This window comes from Salmo salar, chromosome 25, assembly GCF_965601325.2.
Source record: "Salmo salar chromosome 25, fSalSal1, whole genome shotgun sequence".
Taxonomy (NCBI): Eukaryota; Metazoa; Chordata; class Actinopteri; order Salmoniformes; family Salmonidae; genus Salmo; species Salmo salar.
Window position 1 is genome coordinate 13898212 of NC_138315.1, and position 27584 is coordinate 13925795.

At 43.0% G+C, this 27584-nt stretch overlaps 1 protein-coding gene across 4 annotated transcripts in view; it reads right to left on the reverse strand.

Annotated features, from left to right (window-relative positions):
• LOC106586183 (RNA-binding motif, single-stranded-interacting protein 1) overlaps nt 1-25657 on the reverse strand; it is a 42115-nt gene extending 16458 nt beyond the window's left edge. For 2 of the 4 annotated variants that reach the window (XM_014173152.3, XM_014173149.3), the window contains exons 1-3: nt 25308-25657; nt 12710-12888; nt 3015-3073 (exon numbers count right to left, since the gene is read on the reverse strand). In XM_014173152.3, coding sequence (XP_014028627.1) covers nt 3015-3073; nt 12710-12888; nt 25308-25379 — 310 coding nt within the window. In that variant the 5' untranslated portion in view covers nt 25380-25657. The remainder of the gene's footprint in view (nt 1-3014; nt 3074-12709; nt 12889-25307) is intronic. The other 2 variants (XM_014173153.3, XM_014173150.3) reach the window with 1 other exon arrangement.
• Nucleotides 25658-27584: the final 1927 nt, after the last annotated feature.

Sequence of the window (27584 nt, forward strand, 5' to 3'; positions counted from 1 at the left end):
ACAGACCCTGGTCAAAAGTACTTCACTACATATTTATATATACAGTACCAGTCAAAAGTTTGGACACACCTACTCATTCAAGGGTTTTTCTTTATTTTTCTATTTTCTACATTGACGAATAATAGTGAAGACATCAAAACTATTAAATTATACATATGGAATCATGCAGTAACCAAAAAAAAGTGTTAAACAAATCAAAATATTTGTAGATTCTTCAAAGTAGCCACCCTTTGTCTTGATGACAGCTTTGTACACTCTTGGCATTCTCTCAACCAGCTTCACCTGGAATGCTCTTCCAACAGTCTTGAAGGAGTTCCCACATATGCTGAGCACTTTTTGGCTGCTTTTCCTTCACTCTGCAGCCCAACTCATCCCAAACCATCTCAATTGGGTTGAGGTCGGGTGATTGTGGAGACCAGGTCATCTGATGCAGCACTACATCACTCTCCTTCATGGTCAAATAGCCCTTACACAGCCTGGAGGTGTGTTGGGTCATTGTCCTGTTGAAAAACAAATGATAGTGCCACTAAGCGCAAACCAGATAGGATGGCCTATCGCTGCAGAATGCTGTGGTAGCCATGCTGGTTAAGTGTGCCTTGAATTCTAAATGACTCACAGACAGTGTCACCAGTAAAGCACCTCCACTGCATCACACCTCCTCCTCCTCTGCGTCTCACAAAGACACGGAGGTTGGAACCATAAATCTCAAATTTGGACTCATCAGACCAAAGGACAGATTGCCACCGGTCGAATGTACATTGCTCATGTTTCTTGGCCCAAGAAAGTCTCTTCTTATTATTTTAGGTGTCCTTCAGTAGTGGTTTCTTTGCAGCAATTCGACCATGAAGGCCTGATTCACACTGTCCCCTCTGAACAGTTGATGTTGAGATGTGTCTGTTACTTGAACTCTTGTGAAGCATTTATTTGGGCTGCAATCTGAGGTGCAGTTGACTCTAATGAATTTATCCTCTGCAGCAGAGGTAACTCTGGGTCTTCCTTTCCTGTGGCGGTCCTCATGAAAGCCAGTTTCATCATAGCACTTGATGGTTTTTGCGACTGCACTTGAAGAAACTTTCCACATTGACTGACCTTCATGTCTTAAAGTAATGATGGAGTGTCGTTTCTCTTTGCGCTGTTCTTGCCATAATATGGACTTGATCTTTTACCAAATAGGGCTATCTTCTGTATTTATTTGTATTTTATTTAACCCTTATTTAACTAGGCAAGCCAGTTAAGAACAAATTCTTATTTACAATGATGGCCTACCCTGGCCAAACCCTCCCCTAACCCGGGGGACGCTGGGCAAACTGTGCGCCGTCCTATGGGACTCCCGATCACGGCCGGTTGTGATACAGCCCGGGATCGAACCAGGGTCTATAGCGAAGCCTCTAGCACTGAGATGCAGTGCCTTAGACCTCTGCGCCACACAGGAGCCCAAGCAACTGATAGTCCCACTAAGCCCAAACCAGACGGGATAGCGTAACGCTGCAGAATGCTGTGGTAGCCATGCTGGTTAAGTGTGCCTTGAATTCTAAATAAATCCCTGACAGTGTCACCAGCAAAGCCCCCCCACCGCATCACACCTCCTCCTCCATGCTTCGTAGAATACAGAGAATAGGGTGCCATTTGGTTGGCACTCTAAATCTCAGGTCAACATCGACGTCTACAGCAAGCAGAAAGTGACAAGATGTGATTGACAGCCACCACAGCGAGACCAGGCCAGAGGCCACCATGTTCTGTGGTTGACCCCCACCTCTCTGTGGCCCGTGGTGGTCAGTCAGTGACTGGTGGTGAGGTAGTGTTGTAGGCCGGGGGAGCAGAGAACAGTGCTGAAGCTGCAGATTGCAGTGATGACGCCCAGGGCTCAGGTCAGCTCACTGTTCCCCTGGGGCTCAATGCAGGCCAGAGTCAGACCTGCAGTCCCTCCCTGCCCTCTGCTCTGCTATATTTAACCATCAAACAACCTCACAGGTCCACAGCAAACTCTCTGCTCAATGTGGAATCTAATTACAGATTCTAGTTTGATCTTGGTGATAAACAGCACAAACCAAGTATATACTGAATCGGAACATTCTGATGTTTGTTTTTATGAATGGCAAAACGTTCATTTGGCTTTCCAAGTTGGGATTTTGGGTAGTTTCTCAGGTACCTTTCTTCAAGCAAGCCGTGATTTCAAGTAAAAATCGTCATGCAAGATGAAAGGATGTTTCTCAGTCGCCACCTGTGATGAATAAGGGTATAATAATCCCCAGCAGGACAGTGACCAAGCTTATTTCCTAGCCCATCTGTGGTGCGTGCTGGCTGGGCTGGGCTTCAGTGTCATTGCGCTCCTCACTAGTCAGAACAGGGTGTTGGGCCCAGGGCTGCAGCCAGAGCCAAGACTGTTTGTCACGCTCCAGAGGGAGGGGCATGAGCAGTCACTTCCTCTTGTGATCACCCCCCATAGCGCGCTGCACAGTGACAGACAGCCAATCAGTAAAGGGACTAAAATAACATGAAGTAGTGGCAGCCTTTTGCCAGCCTGTCTGTCTGTTTCCTGATTAGGCCAGCCCCTCTGAGCCACATAGCTGTTGGATGACTTCAACAAGGCAGAGCCAGTACACTGTGACACTATTGGGTTGCCAAACCCACTGCGTGAGTCAAGAAGGCCTTAAGCAAGAATCTTCATTCATTCCTTAGCATGGCCTTTGTCTTTAGTATAATAGCATTAGGAGGATTATGGTGAAAATACTATGTGTCATCATATCACAAACTGGAAGTCTAAGTCAAAGCTCCAAAGCCTTGACACTTATCTCCTGCTTTACAATGAATCATTGTGATACCTACGTACAATATCCTCTCAATGAAGACGCATGTGATGAGTTTTTATTGCTTTAAGCCTAGGGGTTGTTATGAGCATGACTTCCTGAGTTCTGTGCAAAAATAATAATAATAAAAAATAAAATCTGTTAGCAGAATCAACCACGTCCCTACTTACTGAAAGTCTTCGTAAAAACAGAGGAAGCCATACACACCTTTACATTTGTTTGTCGTCTTGTCCAGGATCGCCTTTGTTGATACAATTTTGCCATACCTAAGAGAAGAAGAGAGAAGTATTTTTAGTTGTATTGCGTTATGTCCCAGACAGAGGCAGCCTGTTATAAAAGACAAAAAGAGTGAGGCTTGCACAAGAATGTATGACATCCCCCCCCCAAAAAAGCATGAGAAACAGGAAGCCGTTTGTTTCCATGTGGATTTGAGAATCTCTGCGGCGCTGGAGCAAAGGTTGCCATGATTTTGACCAAACGACAGAATCATGGAGGGTTACCTATCCTCCATAGGCATAAGGATGTCTGACTCGTGAAAAAGACGTACCGAAAATCAGAAAACATTTAGGAATAAACTTGAATGAAATATGCATTAGACACGGTATGTTTACGATTTCTTGACAATGCAGGCACAGGGGGACTGAGTAGCATTCCATAAACACACCCTGTGCTTTAACAGTTATTTTGTGCACAGTGTTGCTGCCAGCTCTGACAAATGAACTCAGCGGTGACTCCTAGAAACACTGGCTGCACTGCATTTCCTTTCAGCGCTAAGCTAGCTCACTCTATTCAAAATGAATAGCAAATCAGTACAAAGAACGCAACAACGACATATATTGCGACTTTCTCTCTGTGCAATGATGAATGCGACCAATAACAACGCACAGACGTAAGGCCGTAGTAGTAAATGAGCCTCCCTTGTAGTAATCAGTGCGGCAGACAAATGATTGATGAGGGGATTGGCTCTCTAGATGGAGGAGGAAGTGTGAGCTCTGACCTGAGCTGGGAGGCGGGCAGGTGGTGGCTTTATGAAAATGAGGCCTCCATCCCGACCGTGAGTCATAGATAAAACCGATTGTGACAGATCTGGTTGTGTGTCATGGTGTTATGATTGTCGCAGTGGAAAAGGTCACCTATAGTGCCTTTGCCATTAATGATCGCTGATCAGCAGTGGCTTAATATAAACAAATAAGTCTCCATGATATTTGAAATCCAATTACAGAGCCTGACTTTGCGAGCAGCAGCACATGTCTGTGTGTGCTGTGCTAGTCTCCGTGGGCCGGCGTGACCTTACTCTGTGTTCCACTGGGTAAAGAGCCTCGAGGATGAAGGGGTTTCCACTAATTGACTCCAAATAAATCAATTACAGGAATCACCACAGTATCAACGGTAACCCTGCCCCCTCCCTTTAGAGCAGCTCACAATCAAGGGACGAAAAAATCTAAAGCTTGAATGCAAGAGGTTGAAAAAGGCACAGGATTACGACACCCGCTTCCTAATCTGGGCCATTGTTGGATGACTGAGAGGACACAGTTTAACTCTGCAAAAAAACTGTAGATTAGCATCGAATGTATATGACATCGGTACAGTAGTTCAGGGTAAAGGTGTCCGCATGCTTCCCATCCAAACAGTTCGGGCAAATACAGTGAATTTGGAAAGTATTCAGACCCCTTCCCCTTTTCCACGTTGTTATGTTACAGCCTTATTCTAAAATGAATTAAATAAAAACATATCCTCATCAACCTAGACACAATACCCCATAATAACGAAGCAAAAACAGGTTTAGACATTTTTGCAAGTGTATTACAATTAAAAAACAGAAATACCTTATTTACATAAGTATTCAGACCCTATGAGACTAGAAATTGACCTCAGGTGCATCCTGTTTCCATTGATCATCCTTGAGATGTTTCTACAACTTGATTGGAGTCCACCTGTGGTAAATTTTATTGATTGGACATGATTTGGAAAGGCACACACCTGTCGATATAAAGGTCCCGCAGTTGACAGTGCATGTCAGAGCAAAAACCAAGCCATGAGGTCGAAGGAATTGTCCGTAGAGCTCCGAGACAGGATTGTGTCGAGGTACCGATATGGGGAAGGGTACCAAAACATTTCTGCAGTATTGAAGGTCCCAAAGAACAGTGGCCTCCAAAACTTCTTCCATTTAAGAATGATGATCCACCAAGACTTTTCCTAGAGCTGGCCGCCTGGCCAAACTGAGCAATTGGGGAGAAGTGCCTTGGTCTGGGAGGTGACCAAGAACACGAGGGTCACTCTGACAGAGCTCCAGAGTTCCTCTGTAGAGACGGGAGAACCTTCCCGAAGGACAACCATCTCTGCAGCACTCCACCAATCAGGCATTTATGGTAGAGTTGCCAGACAGAAGCCACTCCTCAGTTAAAGGCACATGACAGCCAGTTTGGAGTTGGCCAAAAAGGCACCTAAAGGACTCTCAGTCTGATGAAACCAAGATTGAACTCTTTGGCCTGAATGCCAAGGATCACGTCTGGAGGAAACCTGGCACCATCCCTACGATGAAGCATGGTGGTGCCGTGGGGATGTTTTTTAGCGGCAGGGACAGGGAGACTAGTCAGGATCAAAGGAAAGATGAACAGAGCAATGTACAGAGAGATGAAAACCTGCTCCAGAGCGCTTAGGAACTCAGACTGGCGTGAAGGTTCACCTTCCAACAAGACAATGACTCTAAGTACACAGCCAAGACAACACAGGAATGGCTTCGGGACATGTCTTTGAATGTCCTTCAGTGGCCCAGCCAGAGCCCGGACTTGAACCCAATTGAACATCTCTGGAAACCTGAAAACACGCTGCCCATCCAACCTGACAGCCCATCCAACCTGACAGATCTTGAGAGGATCTGCAAAGAAGAATGGAAGAAACTCCCCAAATACAGGTGTGCCAAGCTTGTAGCGTCATACCCAAGAAGACTCAAAGGCTGTAATCGCTGCTAAAGGTGCTTCAACAAAGTACTGAGTAAAAGGTCTGAATACTTATGTAAATGTGATATTTACATATATACCACCTCAAGCTGAACCTCGGCAAGACGGAGCTGCTCTTCCTCCTGGGGAAGGACTGCCCGTTCCATGATCTCGCCATCATGGTTGACAACTCCATTGTGTCCTCCTCCCAGAGTGCTAAGAGCCTTGGCGTGACCCTGGACAACACCTTGTCGTTCTCCGCTAACATCAAGGCGGTGACCCGATCCTGTAGGTTCATGCTCTACAACATTCGCAGACTACGACCCTGCCTCACACAGGAAGCGGCGCAGGTCCTAATCCAGGCACTTGTCATCTCCCGTCTGGATTACTGCAACTCGCTGTTGGCGGGGCTCCCTGCCTATGCCAAACCCCTACAACTCATCCAGAACGCCGCAGCCCGTCTGGTGTTCAACCTTCCCAAGTTCTCTCACGTCACCCCGCTCCTCCGCACACTCCACTGGCTTCCAGTTGAAGCTCGCATCTGCTACAAGACCATGGTGCTTGCCTACGGAGCTGTGAGGGGAACGGCACCTCCGTACCTTCAGGCTCTGATCAGTCCCTACACCCAAAGAAGGGCACTGCGTTCATCCACCTCTGGCCTGCTCGCCTCCCTGCCTCTGCGGAAGCACAGTTCCCGCTCAGCCCAGTCAAAACTGTTCGCTGCTCTGGCACCCCAATGGTGGAACAAGCTCCCTCACGACGCCAGGACAGTGGAGTCAATCACCACCTTCCGGAGACACCGGAAACCCCACCTCTTTAAGGAATACCTGGGATAGGATTAAGTAATCCTTCTAACCCCCCCCAAAAAAGATATAGATGTACTATTGTAAAGTGGTTGTTCCACTGGATATCATAAGGTGAATGCACCAATTTGTAAGTCGCTCTGGATAAGAGCGTCTGCTAAATGACGTAAATGTAAATATTTCCGGGATTCTTTTTTATACATTTGCAAAAATGTATAAAAACATGTTTTTGTTTTGTCATTATGGGGTATTGTGTGTAGGTTGATTTGATGAGGGGAAAAAACTATTTAATCCATTTTAAAATAGGGCTGTAACGTAACAAAATTTGGAAAATGTCAAGGGGCCTGAATACTTTACAAAATTCAATGTATTATGGCAACATTTTGTGACGTTTTAGTTAATTTTTTCCCGGCTGTTCGTGCACAAGACATTTTTTATCGAGGCAAGCCGAAGTCGGTAACCGAAGTCTACGCCCATTCGTCGGTGATTGGTCAACAGTAGCGATGGGATTCTTCAATGAAGTGTTTGTAGTCATTCAAAGAGAGAAGATTCCTCATTTTGCCACTTGAGGGAGTATGCGAGCACACTTGTTCGGCTCGGCCAGGCACCAGCTGAACAGAAACATGCGGAAGGCTATAGACAACGGCCAATGGTGTCTCTCTGTGTGTGTGTGCTAAAACACATCTTCCAGGAAAATACGCTTCTTAAGAAATCCTTAGCCATTAGACTCCCCCCTTTTCCATTAGCTTTCACTAACCATCTATCACAGTGTGATGGAGCTGCTTGGTGCTGTCAGACAGATGAGGGTGAGCTGCTTGGTGCTGTCAAGACAGATGAGGGTGAGCTGTTTGAATCAGGTAGAATGTCTTCTCTGAGAAAGTGGTGGCAGCAGCAGCTAGGAGAACAATGTACTCCCATTCCACCTGCCTTTATCCCATTACAGTGGCTAAAAGGGCTCTGATTACTATTCACTGCATGCTTATTGATTCCTGCGGATAGCACTGAGGGATACTGTTCTGTCTGCTCTGAAAATAGCAGGATTGAGTTATGGCCGAAGGGAACAGCCTCGTATTGACTGAGGGCTGTAAAGTGTTCCTGAGTAGCAAGTGTTTTTTATTTTTTTATGCGATATGAAGAATCACTTTACTATCAACAAGAACTGATTATACCTTGTGCTTTTTGAATCCTCAACTATTGCCTCAAGGTTTTAAGTAGAGGTTTCAGGATTTTATTTTGGGATATTTTGGGATCGGGTGGTGGATCAGCTCAGATGGGATCAGTTGGAAAAACACAGGGATCTATTCCAACCTCTTTAGATTGTCTAAACAACTAGCTAAGGTGCATTACCCCTGACCTACTGACTGAGTAGACTGGTGGTCCAGTCTGTTTGTGCATTAGCCAACTCCTGTTCGTGTCCATTCATGGTCATACCAACCACACTGGCCTCTGCGATCTCAATGTTAATATGCACTCCAATTTCAAGCGGGGTCACTGATTGGTTGTTGAACACAACGTTCTTCATATAACGTTTTAAGAGTTTATTTTGGGAGAGTGTGGCTGAACTGTTGCCAGTATTTAGGCTACTAGTCACTGAAAATCAGCATTGATATAACATTGATTAGGGTGAGTTTATACGCTAAGAACATTTCAGTCAGGGGAAGGATTAAGCTAGTTACAACACAGGGTAAAAGAGCAAGAACCGTTGACCCGGAATCTCTAAAGTGAGCTCTAATCCCAAATCTTAAAATGGCAACAGCCAGCGGCTGCGCTATGACAAACCATCAACAGTGCTAGAGATGGTCTGGATATGACTCCCTTATGTACATGACGTTATCAGAGTGAATCTAACTGCCTTTCACTGTACATACAATAGAGTCCTGCATCGGGTCAGATACCCATGGTTCCCCGCAGGTAACCCACAAAATAAATCAGCTGGCGGGTGGAATTTAAAACATTCTTTCAACCCACGGGTCGGCTCCCGGTTCAGAACAAATATATTGCGGGTCGGAAACATTTTAAATCAAGATCTTATATATTTTTTTAACCTTGTTGTGTGGTGCTAAAACATTACTAATTTGTCCAAATTCAGAGATTATGTTCCCTCCCCACACGCGCGACAGTGTTCTCAAGTTTACTTTCCCTGGCTTGCCTAGCTTACGCGAAAATGGCTAACGTAGCCTAACCAGAGTTCATTATTACATAAATTCAGGCTTTAGTTAATTTAGACCATATGCAGGCCATATAAAGTTTAAACCTGTGAGACTGGTAAACATTTGAGTAGCCTTTAGCCTACTAAATAAATGTAGGCTATTTTTGCAGCCTGTAGCCTATTTGAATCTGGGAACTGTTTATTGGAGTTTTTATTAAGCTATTTGATTATCTAAGCATAAAGGTTTTGTTTTGTTATGTCAGCTATAGTCTTTCATTAGGTAAGAAGGCTAATTCGAAGGCTCCTTTTTTTTTTTTTAAGCGATTTGAATTGTCAATGTGCCGCTTAGCATTGTGAAAATAAGAACATATCGTTTTTAATTCATGGCATGGTTTCCTTTTATCGAAATGTTGAAAAAACATGCAGGCAAATTAATTAATACAGGGAAAGGGAATAGCCTAATAACCTAGTTGGGCCGACTTTGGAGTCATAAAAACAATTAAATAAATGTATGTTATTTGGCGGGTCACAGGTCAGCTCTCAGGATAATTATATGCGGGAGAGTCGGGTTGCGGAGAAAAATCTGTCCTGATATCGGGTATCGGGTGGTGCTCGGAATTAATGTGGCCGGCACAGGGCGGGTGCAGCTCCAAAAAACTAACCCGTGCAGGACTCAAACATTCAATACCGGTTTGCTTTCTTCAATTAATAAATTCCCCTTTAAGTAATTTTTTAGGAGAAGTAAACATAGATGTGTGTGTTCCAGACAATCTTGTGTGTGGTGTAGGTCGCTAAACAGCAGCTATCACTCTGTATCTCTCTTTCTAAACACGGGATAGAGGATCTATGCCAGCCGATTGGGAGATCGAGGGGTTGAATGTGCTGCAAAGTCAACATCACATTGTGGAGGTGGGGGGGAAGCTAAAGCAGGGGGTCTGGGAGATGAAAATAAGATTTCAAAGTCACCTCGGTGGTCTTTTCCATAGATAGGTACACAATAACACAATGGGGCTCTGGATGAGAGCGGGCTGGGATGGCTCCTTTATCCTCTGCATACATAAACTCCCCACTGTCTCGCTTCAGATACTGTCAGCTGCTAAGGCTCTCTGGGTTTGCCCTTGTAGTCTTCCAATATCATCTTTCATTTTAAATTCAGATGTAATGCCCCTGTCAGCTCTCCCCTTGCAGTGTTGGCCATCATCTACTCAAATATCTCCATCCCCCCTCCTTCACTCACTGCTATCTCTCTCTCTCCCTCTCCCTCTCTGGTCCAGTGATCTGACCTGTCCCAGCTAGGTTCTACTTAAAACACCGCAGTAATATAATAATAATAATAATAATAATATATACCATTTAGCAGACGCTTTTATCCAAAGCCACTTACAGTCGTGCGTGTATACATTTTACATTCTGCTGGTCCCAGGAATCGAAACCCCCTATCCTGGCGTTGCAAGTGCAATGCTCTACCAACTGAGCTACAGTGGGTCATCTAACCTTATTAGTATCTATTTATCTATTAACTGCACAGGGAGACGGTCCACTGGTAACTGAGGTCTTGTTCTTCATATAGCCTTGTGACATCACAAGGAGACCATGCAACACCAAACATAATGTTAAAGTATTTTGATTTTCACTGAAAATACACTGAGTGTACAAAACATTTGGAACACCTTCCTAATATTAAGTTGCACCCCCCTTTGCCTGCAGAACAGCCTCATCGGGACATGGACTCTACGAGGTGTCGAAAGCGTTCCACGGGGATGCTGGCACATGTTGACTTCAATGCTTCCAACAGTTGTGTCAAGTTGGCTGGATGTCCTTTGGGTGGTGACCATTCTTGATACCCACGGGAAACTGTTGAGTGTGAAAAACCCAGAAGCATTGCAGTTCTTGACACACTCACACCGGTGCACCTGGCACCTACTACCATACCCCGTTGAAAGGCACTTACATCTTTTGTCTTGCCCATTCACCCTCTGAAAGGCACATATTCACAATCTATGTCTCAATTGTCTCAAAGCTTAATAAAATACTTATTTTAACCTGTCTTCTCTCCTTCATCTACACTGATTAGAGTGGATTTAACAAGTGACATCAATAAGGGATCGCTTTCACCTGGATTCACCTGGTCAGTCCATGTCATGGAAATGTTTTGTACACTCAGTGTTCCTTTCTTTGTATGAGTTAGATTCAAAGAAATTATGCTTGCAGAGGTCTGACAAATAATGACATATCATGATGACTTCGGAATTACATTGAGGAGTACACGACATCGGTCACTGGCTTCATCAATAAGTGCATCGATGACGTCGTCCCCACAATGACTGTACGTACATACCCCAACCAGAAGCCATGGATTACAGGTGACATCCTCACTGAACTAAAGGGTAGAGCTGTCGTTTCAAGGAGTGGGACTCTAACCCAGAAACTTATATGAAATCCTGCTATGCCCTCAAACAAACCTTCTGTAATGGCAACATGTTTCAAGCAGACCACCATAGTCCCTGTGCCCAAGAATACCAAGGTAACCTGCCTAAATGACTACCGACCCGTAGCACTCACGTCTGTAGCCATGAAGTGCTTTGAAAGGCTGGTCATGGCTCACATCAACACCATTATCCCAGATACCTTAGACCCACTCCAATTTGCATACCGCCCCAACAGATCCACAGATGATGCAATCTCTATTGCACTCCACACTGCCCTTTCCCACCTGGACAAAAGGAACACCTATGTGAGAATGCTATTCATTGACTACAGCTCTGCGTTCAACACCATAGTGCCCTCAAAGCTAATCACTAAGCTAAGGACCCTGGGACTAAACACCTCCCTCTGCAACTGGATCCTGGACTTCCTGACGTACCGCCCCCAGGTGGTGAGGGTAGGTAACAACACATCCGCCACGCAGATCCTCAAAACGGGGGCCCCTCAGGGGTGCGTGCTCAGTCCCAACTGTGGTAGGCCTGATCACCAACAATGATGAGACAGCCTATAGGGAGGAGGTCATAGACCTGGCAGTGTGGTGTAAGGACAACAACCTCTCCCTCAACATGATCAAGACAAAGGAGATCATCGACAGGGCTGTAGTGGAGCAGGTTGAGAGCTTCAAGTTCCTTGGTGTCCACATCACCAACAAACTATCATGGTCCAAGCACACCAAGACAGTCGTGAAGAGGGCACAACAAAACATATTCCCCCTCAGGAGACTGAAAAGATTTGGCATGGGTCCTCAGATCCTCAAAATGTTCTACAGCTGCACCATCGAGAGCATCCTGACTGGTTGCATCACTAAAGAGGGTAGTGGGTACAGCCCAGTACATCACTGGGGCCAAGCTTCCTGCCATCTAGGACCTTGGGAGGTAGCCTAGAGGTTAGAGCATTGGGCCAGTAACCGAAAGGTTGCTGGATCGAATCCCCAAGCTGACAAGGTAAAAATCTGTCGTTCTGAGCAAGGCAGTTAACCCACTGTTCCATGGGCGCCGTGGATGTTGATTAAGACAGCCCCGTGCACCTCTCTGATTCAGAGGGGTTGGGTTAAATGCAAAAGACACATTTCAGTTGAAGGCATTCAGTTGTACAACTGACTAGGTATCCCCCATTCCCCTCTATACAAAGCGGTGTCAGAAGAAGACCCTAAAAAATGCCCCTGTGCATTGACTCTGTACCGGTACCCCTTTGTGTTGCCTCACTGTTGTTATTTTGCTGCTGCTCTTTAATTATTTGTTACTTTTATTTCTTATTATCTATTTTTTACTTAACATGTATTTTTTGTAAAACTGCATTGTTGGTTATGGGCTTGTAAGTAAGCATTTCACCTGTTGTATTCGGCGCATGTGACGAATAAAATTTGATTTGATTTGGTTTGAACAGGCTGTTATTATTTCCAACTCAAGTCAAATAAGTAACTGCTGCTTTGAATCTCTCTACCACAGTCATGGTGTTGGTGACCACAGCCAACAAGTCAATAACCAGTCAATAGCTGTAATCAAAAGGTGAAGGAAGTGTACTCACGGCTGGCAAAGCTTGACCAGATCATGGTCGGTGGTGGCTGGGGCAAGGCCTCGGATGTACAGGTTGGTTTTACTGAGTTGCTCCCAACCTGCAGTGCTGGAGCTACTGCTGTTGTTGGTGCTGCTGTTGGTGCTGGGGCTGGGCGGAGCCATGGGCTGGGAGGAGGAGGCAACAGGTGGCTGCCAAAGGGAAACACACAGAATGGTGTCAGTCCAAGACAAAACAACATGTCGGTGTGAAGTGCAATACTGGTGTTCCCTTTATCTAAACAAGAGGGAGAAAATGAGAGAGAGAAATATACTTCTCAAAACGAAGCAGACTACATTGGCTTGCCGCATGGATGCAGGGCCATTTAATTGCTCAAATAAATATATCTGTTAAATTTGTATTGATGTCTTGCAGAGCTAGTGATTGCCAGCCAGAGAGTAATCATGAAACAATGAAAGTCTGCATTTCATTAGTGGGTTAACAAAGTGTGCGTGGATCTTATTCCAACCCTCAGCTTTGTCCATGAATCTTGTCTCCACCACGAGCTACACAGAGAGATTCTTATTACTCACTCCCACTGTAACCAATAACAGTATTTTAGTGCGCTGGACCAGAAAACCATCTGTCTTCACCACAAGCATATCGTTGTGTGGCCCAGCTAAATCTTCCATATTGGTGCATACTAAAAAATGAACTGTCCCGATACTCCATCATTTGAGACTATTGAGTGGGTGCCCAGTGTGAGGATTCATATTTCACAGAGCAATGATACATAGAGAGAAGTCAGCACAAACTGGGTCCAGAGAGGCCTGCAAATCTGCTCTGACACTAGTGTGAGACAGGATGGTTGTCCGTGAAAGAGTGAGCCCTTCCGAGGCCATCGCCTCCTGGTGACTGACTGACTCCAAACTAGACATCTTAACAACCACACCCCCAACATGGCTTTCTTCCCATTCCAATGCTCCCCTACACTAACATGCAGACTTAAGGTATGGCGCAGAATGTGACTCAACCTCAAGACCAGTACTGCTATTTCTGAACTCTGAGGATCAGCGTGATTGAAACAATGACATGCCACCCATTTTCTGTAACTTGCCGGATGCCAACGATGTACCCTCTCGAATCAAATGGAAAGAGATGAGAATTTCTGTTATGTACACGAACAATGTGTCGACCAGTTCTTCCAGTATTGAATTTCAGATATATATCCAAGATGCTTGCTCTAATTCAATCAGCATCTATAAATCAGATGGGCCGTGTCAAGAATAGCTTGTTTTCCACATCTCAGAAAAGATCCCTTGTGTGATTGAGCAATAGGCTATTACACAGATGTAAGATCTTAATTTGAGCCAGTTTGCTATGTGGATTAACAAAAAAAAAATGTTATGTGGATTATAATTATGGACATTTTTATAGGGGTTGATACATTTTTCGTAAGGGAAAACCAAGTCTGATATTTCAAAGTGTAAATTACAAACTTCAGAAGACTTTTTAAACATCAAATGCATTGCAGGAACATTCTCCTGCAACAGGATGATGAAATTAACATCCTACATCTGTAGCATGCTTCCTGTTAGTAGGGCCACATATGTTATGATCTTAAAAGCTGGCCCTCTTCTAAAACTGATCTGTGTGTCTGTTCTGTGTCTGACACTGATTATCACCCTTCCCCCTCTTAGGAATCACAAGAGAGGAAGCTGAGATGAAACAATAGCGCCGGAGGAGATAGGAGCCCGTAAAACGGCAGCTAACCAATTGTGCTATTGTGTGTGTTTTTTCTGCGTTATTTGTAACTTATTTTGTACATAATGTTTCTGCCACCATCTCTTATGACCGAAAAGAGCGTCTAGATATCAGGACAGCGATTACTCACCTTGTACTTTACGAAGATATATATTTCTTTTACGAGTCGGACGCAAAGGATTTACTTAATTCGCATGAAGAAGAGAGCGATATCGGGGACGTAGGTCGGGGTGCCTTGTAAGGATCCGACGGCGAGTGGGTAATCCGCCTCTATCATCAGTCCTACAGTGGTTCCTCCTTTAAAAGTTGCGTCATACTGCGGCACACCCTGCGTGCTGCTGCAGCATTCTGTGGCACGTCATTTAATTCTCAGCCATTTCTTCTGTTACTGCAAGTTATTACTAGTTTGACCACCAGAGGGCATCTTTGAGAAGCAATTGATAGTATTCCGTATTGGCATTACCAGAGAATTTAGAACCTTTTTTGTAATAACGTAGTATATGGGATTGATTTTAAGAAATTTGGCTTCATTAATTTGATTAATATTATGGTGTTTCCATTCAGAAAAAAATTGTCCGTTTGTAAATTCAGACCGTTTCGCTCTCGGAGCGCACACTGGACGTTCGGGCCGAGGAGTAGGGTTGATTTGAGAGTTCTGGCCTTACAACGGCAGTCAAGTACCCAAGCTAACGTTGGCTAGCTTGCTAGCTACTTCCAGACACAAATGAGACCACTCTGACCATTTTACTCACCCTAGCAGAGCTGGTAAGGCAGTTTTCGTGTTAACCAGAGTGTTGGTGACTTTAAAATGTGCTGCTGGAAACAATTTAATTACTATTTTTTTCCAATGTTTACTGACACCGGCCATATTCAACGCGTGTTGAGCGCTCGTAAAGTAATTATTCTGCGCTCTGGTACACTCAGACGAGAGTGCTCTGAAATCCGTGTAGATAGTAGGCTGGACACAAACATTTTAACAACGTTCTTTTCTGATAAAAACTAGTTCATTACATCCGCCGTGGAGCCCAGTTTCATAATATTTCCCAGCTGCTTGCAGTCGTTTTGAAGTAATCGCGAAAAAACAGGCCTTATTTTTGTGCATTTTTCACCCTGCCAGCTCCTATTAGTTCTATTGAGCACCGTGGCACCAACTCACCTTCCAAACGTTCTATTCCCAGCTTATTGTTCAATATCACAATGCCTGCTTCGCTATTGTTGGTAATGAGACCTGCTCACATTGTTTTATAGTTAAAATGTAAACAACAAAAATAATATTGGAACTCTGCAGTCTTCCCATTGTTTCCTATGGGGGAAATATAGGCATGTCTGTCTATTTCGGCAAATATCTTGCAATGTGTATATTTTGATTTTTTTCAAGTCGGGTGTATCCAGTGTGAAATGGCTAGCTAGTTAGCGGGGTGCGCGCTAATAGCGTTTCAATTGGTGACGTCACTCGCTCTGAGACCTTGAAGTAGTTGTTGCCCTTGCTCTGCAAGGGCCGCGGCTTTTGTGGAGTGATGGGTAACGATGCTTCGAGGGTGGCTGGTGTCTATGTGTGCAGAGGGTCCCTTGTTCAAGCCCAGGTAGGGGCCGAGGAGAGAGAAGGAAGTAAAACTGTTACACGGGTACCATAGTAAATCAGGAGAATCTCCTCCTCGCTCCTCTGGGCAGCGAGCTCGTTTGTCATCGATCGCTAGACCTGAAATAGCCCGACGTTTTTATTTTTTCCCTACTTTTTCATTACGCAGACATATGCACAGTTGACACCATCGAGGTGCAGATGTTTACTTCCTCCACAAGTAGTTTTTTTCCAGTTTTGTCCGACGAACAGATTGTAGCGGTAAAATAAAAAGAGATACATTTTTAATGGAATTTTAAGCATCACTCCAGTCAAAACAGGCTCCGCGAACGTTCGATTCCATGAATTTGCTATGGGCTCGCACTAGTGTTCCAGTTTAGCCAACGTTCTTAAGCCGTTTTTCTGCCTTGGGTGAAATTTGACTCGTTCTATTGTCCAGCCTATAGATAGCCAGAGCAAATTTCTGAAAGCACCCGAATGTCCATTGAGAAAGCACAACGACTATACCATTTAGCTAAGCTAAGAATGACGAGAACACTCAAGTCAATAAACGTTGGGTAGTTAGATAGCCTATAGTTAATATACTGGCAGGTTTGATGTATAACTACTAACGTTAGGTAGCTAGCTAACATACCAGTACATACTGCTGTAATGATATGCTATGTGGTTCGTAAGGACAGCGTAGCAAACAAATTATCAGCCAACATAACGTGTAAGGTTACCTATTTGAAAAGTCATTACTTCATTGAATTGAGTAGCAAGCTACCCCTTGGTCGTTAGGGCAAATCTGGTCTGTGATAGGAGTTTTTTTTCACACCTAGCTCGGCTATTAGACTATTCTTTAGTAAAGGTTGAATAGTCTATTGTTCAGCTATTAGTCCTCCTCGCCAACTTGCAACAAATCTCATTCCTTTCCCTCTTCCACGGGTCATCATTCTGCTTCTGAGTGGCTCGCTTGTGGGCGTGCTGGCAGGATATGGCAGCAGCTTTGGTTGTGCGTCAAGAATTCTGCATACAGTAGCATGTTTGTATAAATGTGTGGTTATTCACAGGCAAATTGTTATATGCTATGGAGGTACATTTGATTTATTTTCAATCAAAAATAATTGTTCTGAAAGCAACTTTTTTTTCCCGACACAAAGGAAGTCAAAGCGGACACCTCTGAAGATGGCATCTCAGGTAAGCAGCACTGGGCTGTATTGACGTATCCTAAAAACGACATCTGCTGCTTTAGATTGAACGGTCATTTCTCAGTTATTGTTTTCATATCTATAAAAAATAAGCTGTTTTCTTTACTTTCAGAGAGCGAGCTGACCTAGGGGTCGAAAATGTAGATATTGCCAGATGTTCACTGTCCGAGGAACAGGCCGTGGAAGCTTTATTGCTGGCAAAAGTGTCTATAACCAGAGCTAATTAAACTGTTCTGTGTTATTTTTCTCCATCTCTGCCTGTCTTGTTGTACATGGAACCTGTCTCAGATTAATTAAAAAACCCTTAAGATGTCAGCTGCTAATTTTCAGATTTACACCACATAAACACAGGCATTTTCACTAGACTATCTGTTGCTGCCAAGTCATGATTTCCCTGTGGGTTAGCCTTGCAATAATCAAGTGGTGAGACACATAGCCTTCTATATTTAAACGTTTCAGGTACACTCCGATAGGTGTCTGCGTCACATACAGTATCTTATATTGACATTATCTTCTATTGTTTGTCCTCATGTGTCTGTTTTTCAGCATAAAGTACTCTGTAGCCACTTAGTGTGGACACCAGGTGAGACCACACACACACAATAACAGTCTCTCTTCTTCACTTCATCCCCCTCCCCCCTAAATCCTCTAGGTTATATCAGCTGTTTTGGTGAACCCCTCTCGCATCTGAACAGGCTGACACAGAGTGCACAGTATGATCATAAGTGAGAGGTCACTTGGTCGGGTCAACAGGAAGTATTATTAAAGAGATGCTTTACATTGAAATATAGACAGAGATTTAGTAGTCCCAGAGTTAATGATCCAAGGTCAGTTTTGCATTTCACCTCCTGATTTAAGATGACTGACCGTGGTAGAATAAAAAAACAAGGCTTAATCATGCTCTCTCATCTGCAGGTATGTTTTGATGTGAGAGAGGAAGCCAGTCCCGTCATCGCAACCTCACCCGCTCTTAAGATAAACTTCAGGCCAACTAGGGGCCCGAGGCTGGTTAGGAGACACCGCAATTGTTATGAACTGAGAGAATATCAGGGTAGCACTGTAATTCATGAATCATATGTTGTCTCCCGCTGTTCTTACCTCTTTCCCTTTCTGTCTTCTACACCTCTCTCCCCACCTCATCTTTCTTCCTCGTTTTATAATGCACACCATATGTGCATTGAAGTACAGATTGAACTTGTATTTATAATATTACAATTATCATAATTATAATGCATTTATGTATTTAAAACACCTGGATAATGAACTTCTTTCAATAAAGCGTTTCACATTCTCCACTGGTTGAAATTAAGTATCTCATTGAAATACTATCCTGTGTCCTCAGATTAAATCAGATGAAGGGAGTTAGATGTGCATTGTTTTTTTCTGTATATATGAATTACAAATCAATCATGTTTCTAGTCTATTGCATAGTTACAATGTGTAATCATTGATGTCCCAGGAGCTGGGGTAGTAAACACTGTTGAAGTGTATAATTGTAATAGATACATGCAGACACAGCATCATTCAAATAATGGAGTATGATGTGGCTGAAAAAGAATGTCTCAGAGATCCATTCCTGAACCGCCAAGGACGAGTAAATCAGTGAATATATTCAATGTACAGGCTACAATTTGGGAATCTCATGCGTGGTAATAACTACAGTACATGTGTATATAGGACTTGCATCCTTGGCACAATAAAGTTATTATACTCTACTCTACCCATAGGCTTCATTAATGCCATTCAGACTTGAAGTTGATACAACTATGATAGCTGAGGTTCATAGATTGGAATGAATATTAGTTCAGAACCTAACGTTTTAGGGTCCATACACAGATCTGCTACATACTGTAGCTAGCTACACATCCATAGGCATACAATTATTTTTATCCTCCACTACACAATAAGCAAGTAAATAGTTAGCTAGCTATGTTACTTCAGCTACATTGCAAGGCAAGCTTACACAATTGTACATTCAATTTGCAGTAAATGCTTTAGCTAGCTAGATTCTTTACATCCACTGTTTCACAAGATGACAGCCTGGTTTGCTGGTTTTCTCAGGAGTCCCTAAAACATTAAACGAATTACAAATTAATTCTCCTAACACTAGCTAGCTGGCTAATGTTGGCTAGTCGTAAAATTAACTTTATGACAAACAAATGTGCACAAACGTTTGTCTCTACATTAACTAACATATTCCTCTCAATTGTACATTTTTAGCTTGACTCGTTATTACGTTATAACAACTTACATCTGGTTCCACCGTAATGTTTTGTAAGCCATCTTTGTTGAAGAACGCCACAGGGCAAGGGTGGCTCGCGTCAAAATTCGTCATTGGAACCACTCCATATGATTGGTCATATAAAAACCTTGGGACCCAAATGCATAATGAGTGCTCTAACTCCCCCTTGAGGTGGTCTGGAGCAATGAAGCTGTGATGCTGGGTACCTCTAAGTCCTGCGTTGCAAGCTCACAACTTTTAAAGGAGGAACCACTGTATTAGCCAATGTGCAATCACTGGATAACAAACTGGATGAGTTCCGATGAAGACTATGCTACCAATGGGACATTAAATACTGTAATATTTTATGTTTCACCAAGTCGTGGCTGAACAACAACATGGATAACATACAGCTGGCTGGATTTTCCGTGCATTGGCAAGATCTGTGTCTATTTGTTGATGCACGAAATCTAATATTAAGGAAGTCTTGAGGTTTTGCTCGCCTGAGGTAGAGTATCTCATGATAAGCTGTGGACCACACTATTTACCAAGAGAGTTTATCTATATTCATCATAGCTGTCTATTTACCACCACAAACTGATGCTGGCTGTAAAACCGCACTCAATGAGTTATGGGCGGGGACCTAGTGGCCGGGGACTTTAATGCAGGGAAACTTAAATCTGTTTTTCCTCATTTTTACCAGCATGTTACATGTGCAACCAGAGGGAAAAAACTATAGACCACCTTTACTCCACATACAGAGATGCGTACAAAGCTCGCCCTCCATTTGGCAAATCTGACCATAATTCTACCATCCTGATTCCTGCTTACAATCAAAAACTAAAGCAAGAAGTACCAGTGACTCACTCAATATGGAAGTGGTCAGATGACACAGATGCTAAGCTACAGGACTGTTTTGCTAGCACAGACTGGAATATGTTCCGGGATTCTTCTGATTGCATTGAAGAGTATACCACATCAGGTATACGTACATACCGCAACCAGAAGCTATGGATTACAGGCAACATCCGCACTGAGGTAAAGGGTAGAGCTGCCGCTTTCAAGGAACGGGACTCTAACCTGGACGCTTATAAGAAATCCCTCTATGCACTCCAACGAACCATCAAACAGGCAAAGCATCAATACAGGACTAAGATTGAATCCTACTACACCAGCTCCGACTCTCGGCAGATGTGGCAGGGCTTGCAAACTATTACGGACTACACAGGAAAGCACAGCCGTAAGCTGCCCAGTGACACGAGCCTACCAGACATGATAAATTACTTCTATGCGTGCTTCGAGGCAACTAACACTGAAGCATGCATGAGAGCACGAGCTGTTCCGGACGACTGTGTGATCACGCTCTCCGTAGCCGAAGTGAGTAGGATCTTTAAACAGGTCAACATTCACAAAGTTGCAGGGCCAGATGGATTACCAGGACGTGTACTCCGAGCACACGCTGACCAACTGGCAAGTGTCTTCACTGACATTTTCAAACTGTCCCTGACCAAGTCTGTAATGCCAATATGTTTCAAGCAGACCACCATAGTCCCTGTGCCCAAGAATACCAAGGTAACCTGCCTAAATGACTACCGACCCATAGCACTCATATCTGTAGTCATGAAGTGCTTTGAAAGGCTGGTCATGGCTCACATCAACACCATTATCCCAGAAACCCTAGACCCACCCACATTTGCATACCACCCCAACAGATCCACAGATGAAGCAATCTTTATTGGACTCCACACTGCCCTTTCCCACCTGGACAAAAGGAACACCTATGTGAGAATGCTATTCATTGACTACAGCTCAGCGTTCAACACCATAGTGGCCTCAAAGCTAATCACTAAGCTAAGGACCCTGGGACTAAACCCTCTGCATTTCCTGACAGGCCACCCCCAGGTGCTAAGGGTAGGTAACAACACATCTGCCATGCTGATCCTCAACACGGGGGCCCCTTAGGGGTGCGTGCTTGTTCCCCTCCTGTACTCCCTGTTCACCCATGATTGCATGGCCAAGCATGACTCCAACACCATCATTAAGTTTGCAGGCGACACAACAGTGATAGGCCTGATCACCGACAACGATGATACAGCCTATAGGGAGGAGGTCAGAGACCTGGCAGTGTGGTGCCAGGACAACAAGCTCTCCCTCAACGTGATCAAGACAAAGGAGATGATTGTGGACTACAAGAAAAGGAGGGCCGAGCACACCTCCATTCTCATCGATGGGGCTGTAGTGGAGCAGGTTGAGAGCTTCAATTTCCTTGGTGTCCACATCACCAACAAACTATTATGGTCCAAACACACCAAGACAGTCGTGAAGAGGGCACAACAAAACCTATTCCCCCTCAGGAGACTGAAAAGATTTTGCATGGGTCCTCAGATTCTCAAAACGTTCTACAGCTGCACCATCCTGACTGGTTGCATCACCGCCTGGTATGGCAACTGCTCGGCCTCCGACCACAAGGCACTACAGAGGGTAGTGCGTACGGCCCAGTACATCACTGGGGCCAAGCTTCCTGCAATCCAGGACCTCTATACCAGACGGTGTCAGAGGAAGGCCCTAAAAAATATCTATATATTTATTTACTTCAGTTTATTGTAGTAAATACTTTCTTCACACTTATTTTTCTTAAAACTACATTGTTGGTTAAGGGCTTGTAAGTAAGCATTTCACTGTAAGGTCGACACCTGTATTCGGTGCATGTGACAAATACAATTTGATTTGATGGAATCCCAAGCATGAAGTGGTGACAGAATTGCGCAATCCTCAAGATGGACTCGTTCCAAGCAAGAGATCTTCTTCCTTTCCGGTTCACATACCTTCACCACGGAAACCGACTTGACCCGCTGTTTTCAAGACGACGATGATGAGTATTTCATTTCCTTCATTGTTTTCCTTTCTGACACTTACAGCTCTTTATATGGTGTGAAACTATTCAAATTAAATGACTACCTTTTCACAAAGAGTGCTGCTATGACTCTAAAATTATCTCGGAGGGCTGTCCTCGATTAACTCTGACGGGACTCTTGGCGTTTGAAGGATCCCATGTATTTTCCCTCTATATGGTGGGAGGACAGGTTAAGACATTAATCACCATGGCGTGCATGCTTGAGGTCATAACATATCGGCTAGAGGTTTTGAGATACAATTGATCTATCAAGCATCATATCTGACATACGGGCTATTATTAACCTCTAGACAAAAGATTGCAACTGACATAAATGCAACTTTCTTATTCCAATCTGCCAAAAATAACCCTGGTCTTTGGCACTGTACTTTTTGAACAGGGAAGTCCATTCCATGAAATACAGCGGAAGAAACCCAACACCCCACTATTCCATGTTTATCTTGCATTCCCTGGATGTTTCTGTTTCGGGCATAAATCTCATGGTGGGATCTATAGGGAACAGGAGTTTCCATTTTAAACCACCTTTCACTATCCATGGTCAGATATCACAAATTCAACCACTTACTGTTGTATGAGTCATCATTCAGCATCATGTCTCGTTCTGTTAACAACAATGTTACTATGCAAGGGCATTAAATAAAGAATACATTGAAAGTCTGGACCCAAAGGTGGCATTGGATATTCTCCTATTGAGTTGGCCGTATAACTCAATACATAGTCCTAGCCTAAAAGACACGAGAAAAAGGAGATAAAAGGTCAAAGCTGACATGTGTCTTCCTAGGTCACACTGACAGTAGAACCTGATTGAGAATCATTGCATGGATTTTTTTTTTTTAAACATGCCCCAAATACCATGAATTCAGGTAATATGCAAGAAGAAGGATCACATGTAATCTCCAGGCCATCTGTCAAAGAGTATCATGTCCTGATAGGTCACTTTACAAAAAACAGTCAATTCTTTCACGTGTTTTCTGTTAACTGTAAAGGTCCTTCAATCACAGTCACCTTTTCAACAGATGCATCTGGTATGAAGTGCACATGGTACAGAAAGCATTGGGTATAGGTTGAGAGCCATGTCGATTATTCTCGTAATGTTAAAGATGGTGTTGTTGGATATTTGTGCTTTATGAACATTTTAACAACAAGCACTTCATTATCATGTCGCCCTTCACAGCAATCCAACGTATTCAATGGCTTGTTTTAACTTTCTATACATAACTTTCAGTCTGTTCCACGTAATAGTGAAGAGACAGAGAAGATTTAATGAATGTTATAGCTCGACATAATCGTCTGATCTCATCATCAGGCCCCCAACTAGGAAGTGAGCCATCAGCTCAAGATATATATGAACAAAGACAATCTTTGAGGAAAATGCCCGCAGTTCCCTCGGCTAAACCCACATGCTAAAAGGATAGAAACTCTCTTTTCTACAGGACTGAAAGCCTGCTTGTTTTCATACATCTGCATGCCTATTGAGCTCCAGAGTCTAAGGGAGTGTGATGAGGAGAACCCAGCCTCTTATCAGCATGCTCCAGACCAGCAGAGCCGTCATATCCGAGCTGGAAATACACTGGGCTTCCAGTAACACAGACCGCGCCCTCACAGCACTATCCCAGCACTGAACTAAAACTGGCCTCTTGTTATGACAGCAGACTTGAATTATACCGAATATGAATAATCCTGAAGTCATCCAACACCGTCAATCGTTTCATTATGTCAGGAATGTTAATCCATTCTAAGTTGGGAAAATCGGATGCATGATTGAATTACATTCCACTATGCATTCATTTAACATGCGAAACAGCAAGCTACAGAGGCACATCATATTTTCCAAATTATCACTCAGTTATATCAAGGTCATTCCAATACATTTCTTCATGACCTCAATGTTATCTGGGTGGATTGTTACATTGTTGTAGGTTTGAAAAATGTGAAAAAGTGATATAGGATGGTTTACATAGAATCCTTCCAGTAATATAAATAGGTCAAATATCAACATTTGAGGCAGTGCTGCTGAACCAGTTCTACATTGGAACACGAGGGCAATTCCACAGTAACAGAGTGGCGATGAGACTCCGATTCTTCACTGATTGCAAAGTTAAACAAACCAGATATCTCTATTTACAAGGACTACTTTTAACAATTTCCACTGAACATTTTACAAAAACACACTTAGTTGAAGAACAGTGCGGGTGCAAAGTTTGGTAAGAGAATGATTGCAGAAACAGCATAAACCGTCATTCTGTTACCAAACGTTGCATCTGCACTGTTCTTCAACTAAGTGTGTTTTTGTAAAATATACAGTGGAAATTGTTAAAAATAGTCCTTGTAAATACAGCTGTATGCTTTGTTTAACATTGCAATTATTGGTTTTTGTTTGGCACACAACGTCAAAAAAAATCTGTCTCATTAACACTCTGTTATCATGGAATTTCCCATTACAATAGCGAGGGCAAGCTCCTGAATCTCCAAAGTTTAAAGGTAATGTGGAATTTCAGAGAGCCTCTCTTGAGGATGCCTTCACTTCTCTACCACGACATATCAAATGAATTGCATTTGATAACAAACTATATGATAGAAACCATGAACTAAATGAATTGTTGGTTAAAATCCAGGTCACAGAAAAGGTTGATGAGTAGCTACTTTTAAAGGTCTACATACACTGACATAAGGACCATAAAAACAACAGAAGCAATAGCCTACCAGTTTACTGAAAGAAATCAACGAGAATAGAGCAGTTTCAGAGTAACCCACTAATACTACATGAGTTGAAATACGTTTTAAAATGCCCAGTAAAAGTCTGTTTACAAATGAAAACGAAACTTTCTGTTCTTCAATTCTCTCTGCGATTAAGATATTCGTCACCATAGGCTGACCAACAAAACATTCCTGCTTGGCGATTTGGATAACGTCCGCTTGGTGGTGAGGAGGATTACAATTGTATAATCAAATAGGCTATTTACCTGCTTACGATACGGAGTCCTCAATGGGTTCGCAGAATTCGCAAAAATGTTCGCAGAATTCGCAAAAATCATCGCCGGTTTCCAAAGTCCCAAAACAGATTTATTTTGAACTATTTGTATCCAATGGCTGTTTAGGAGAAGTTGTACATTTGACCAGAGATGTGTTTTTAAAACAAATCGTATCTTTGCTACACTAAAGCATAGACTATAGACTACTGTAGGCCTAAATAGTATACTGTATTTGACATATACTACTGTACTATACAGCGATGGCAATGTATCCGTGAATCAGTATGAACTTCGTTTGCCCAACCCCGATCTTTTGACTGAGTTCATTGATTTGCATTGAGTCTTCCGCAGAACCGACCCTGCTACGGTGGGAAAAACCATTACTCCATCCGGTATAGGGATGATGACTTCACTGGATAACATGAAAACAACACTATATAATAACTTTTTCAGCAAATTCCAAGGAGATAATCTACAACAAAACAGCCTATATAAGATGTAGAGGCCATGCTGGTTAATAGCTGGTATGATAAAATAAAAGGTCTATAAACGATAGATTGTTACAAACAATGTTTCCCTGTTTTGCTACACTTCGTCTAGTCTGAAATGCATACCATACATTCCATAGTTCGGTCATCAGATAGTTAAAGGAGCAGTACGATATTTTTGATCGATCCAGGACTCGTATCTTATTACAATTTGATGAATATTTAAGAAATTGAATGAACGCAGGCCACAACTTAGTCCGTTAAACACTAATGATTTAATTTTTATGAAGATAATCAACAATGAAAGAAAACGTACATTGAGGGTTATGGCCATAGGACACTCGTTGAAATAAGTATTAATCAGACTGATGAAAGCAGACAAAAAAGAGCAAACAGTGAGATGAAAATACACATGGAAAAATGTAATTGAAAAGATATACAACCAATTGAAAATGTAAACTGTTCTAATCCAGTAATAGTTACAAAGTCTATGGATGCTATCGATGAGAAGTAACTGTGCAAAGACACTGCATGTAACAGTACGGATTCAAGCCCCTCTTCAGCAGAGATCCCAATTGTGAGTGATAGGGTGACCCAGCTTTTTATTATAGCAAAACATACACTTAGAGGCTGCGCTAGGCTATAAATCAAAACCAATTCACCTGCCATTCTCAGTCTCTGATTGGAAAACCAACAGTGGTGATGTAGTCAGAATGTGAATGCATGCTGACCTTAAGGTGGTCGTTGCCTTTGTGGTCATCTTTTTTGACCTCTTTCTTGTTCTACCAGGCTCTTTCTTTCACCTGGCTTGTTGTCATCCTCTACATCCTTTCCCAAACTGCATTTCCTGTCTTTAACAAAGTCTATTCGTTTTGTTCGCCCTTTTGTGTCGGGGGCGTTGAACCAACTGCTAATGAGATTATGCAACACCTGGTCTTTTGACCACTGCAAACAGAGCAACGTCAACATTGGTCTAAAACCAAATCAGCCCAAAAAACAGAAACCCAATCACAATAAAACGTTTCCTTTTGGTTTCAGCATGTGCTCACTTTAAACCACGATCTAACAAAAGCTCCAATTTGAATCTTTCCTTCCTCTTTTTTCCTGGTTGATTTTTTGGAGGTTGTCAAAGTGATACAGTGTGTTCATTTTGAAACACACAGACGTTTTAACATATGGTTTCCTAAAAGACACTGCAGAGTCATGTAGACAGAGCATGTAGGAAGGTCCTTTGGGCCACCATGAGGTGTCAATATATGTCACCCTTAAAGGGAAAAGAGAGACCTGAATTACCACTCCGTGGAGGTCACTGAGAAATGGGGACCAGGGCGGGGAGAGCGACAGACAGTGCAACTATCCCTTTTATATAGGAGTCAAAGGTACATATGTCTATTGCCTTAAAGTTGTTACATAAAACACATAGCCAACTGTAATTGCTCTTTCTTGTGAATGCATTTTTTGACCTGAAGCTTCATTCATAATTTTCAATAGGAATTAATGCTGGCAATAATGTAATCTAATAATATATTCCATTTAGCAGATACTTTTATCCAAAACAATTCACAGTCATTCGTGCATACATTTTACGTACACTACCGTTCAAAGGTTTGGGGTCACTTAGAAATGTTCTTGTTTTTGAAAGAAAAGCATTTTTTTGTCAATTAAAATAACATAAAATTGATCGTAAATACAGTGTAGACAGCGTTAATGTTTTAAATGACTATTGTAGCTGGAAACGGCTGATTTCTAATGGAATATCTACATAGGCGTACAGAGACCC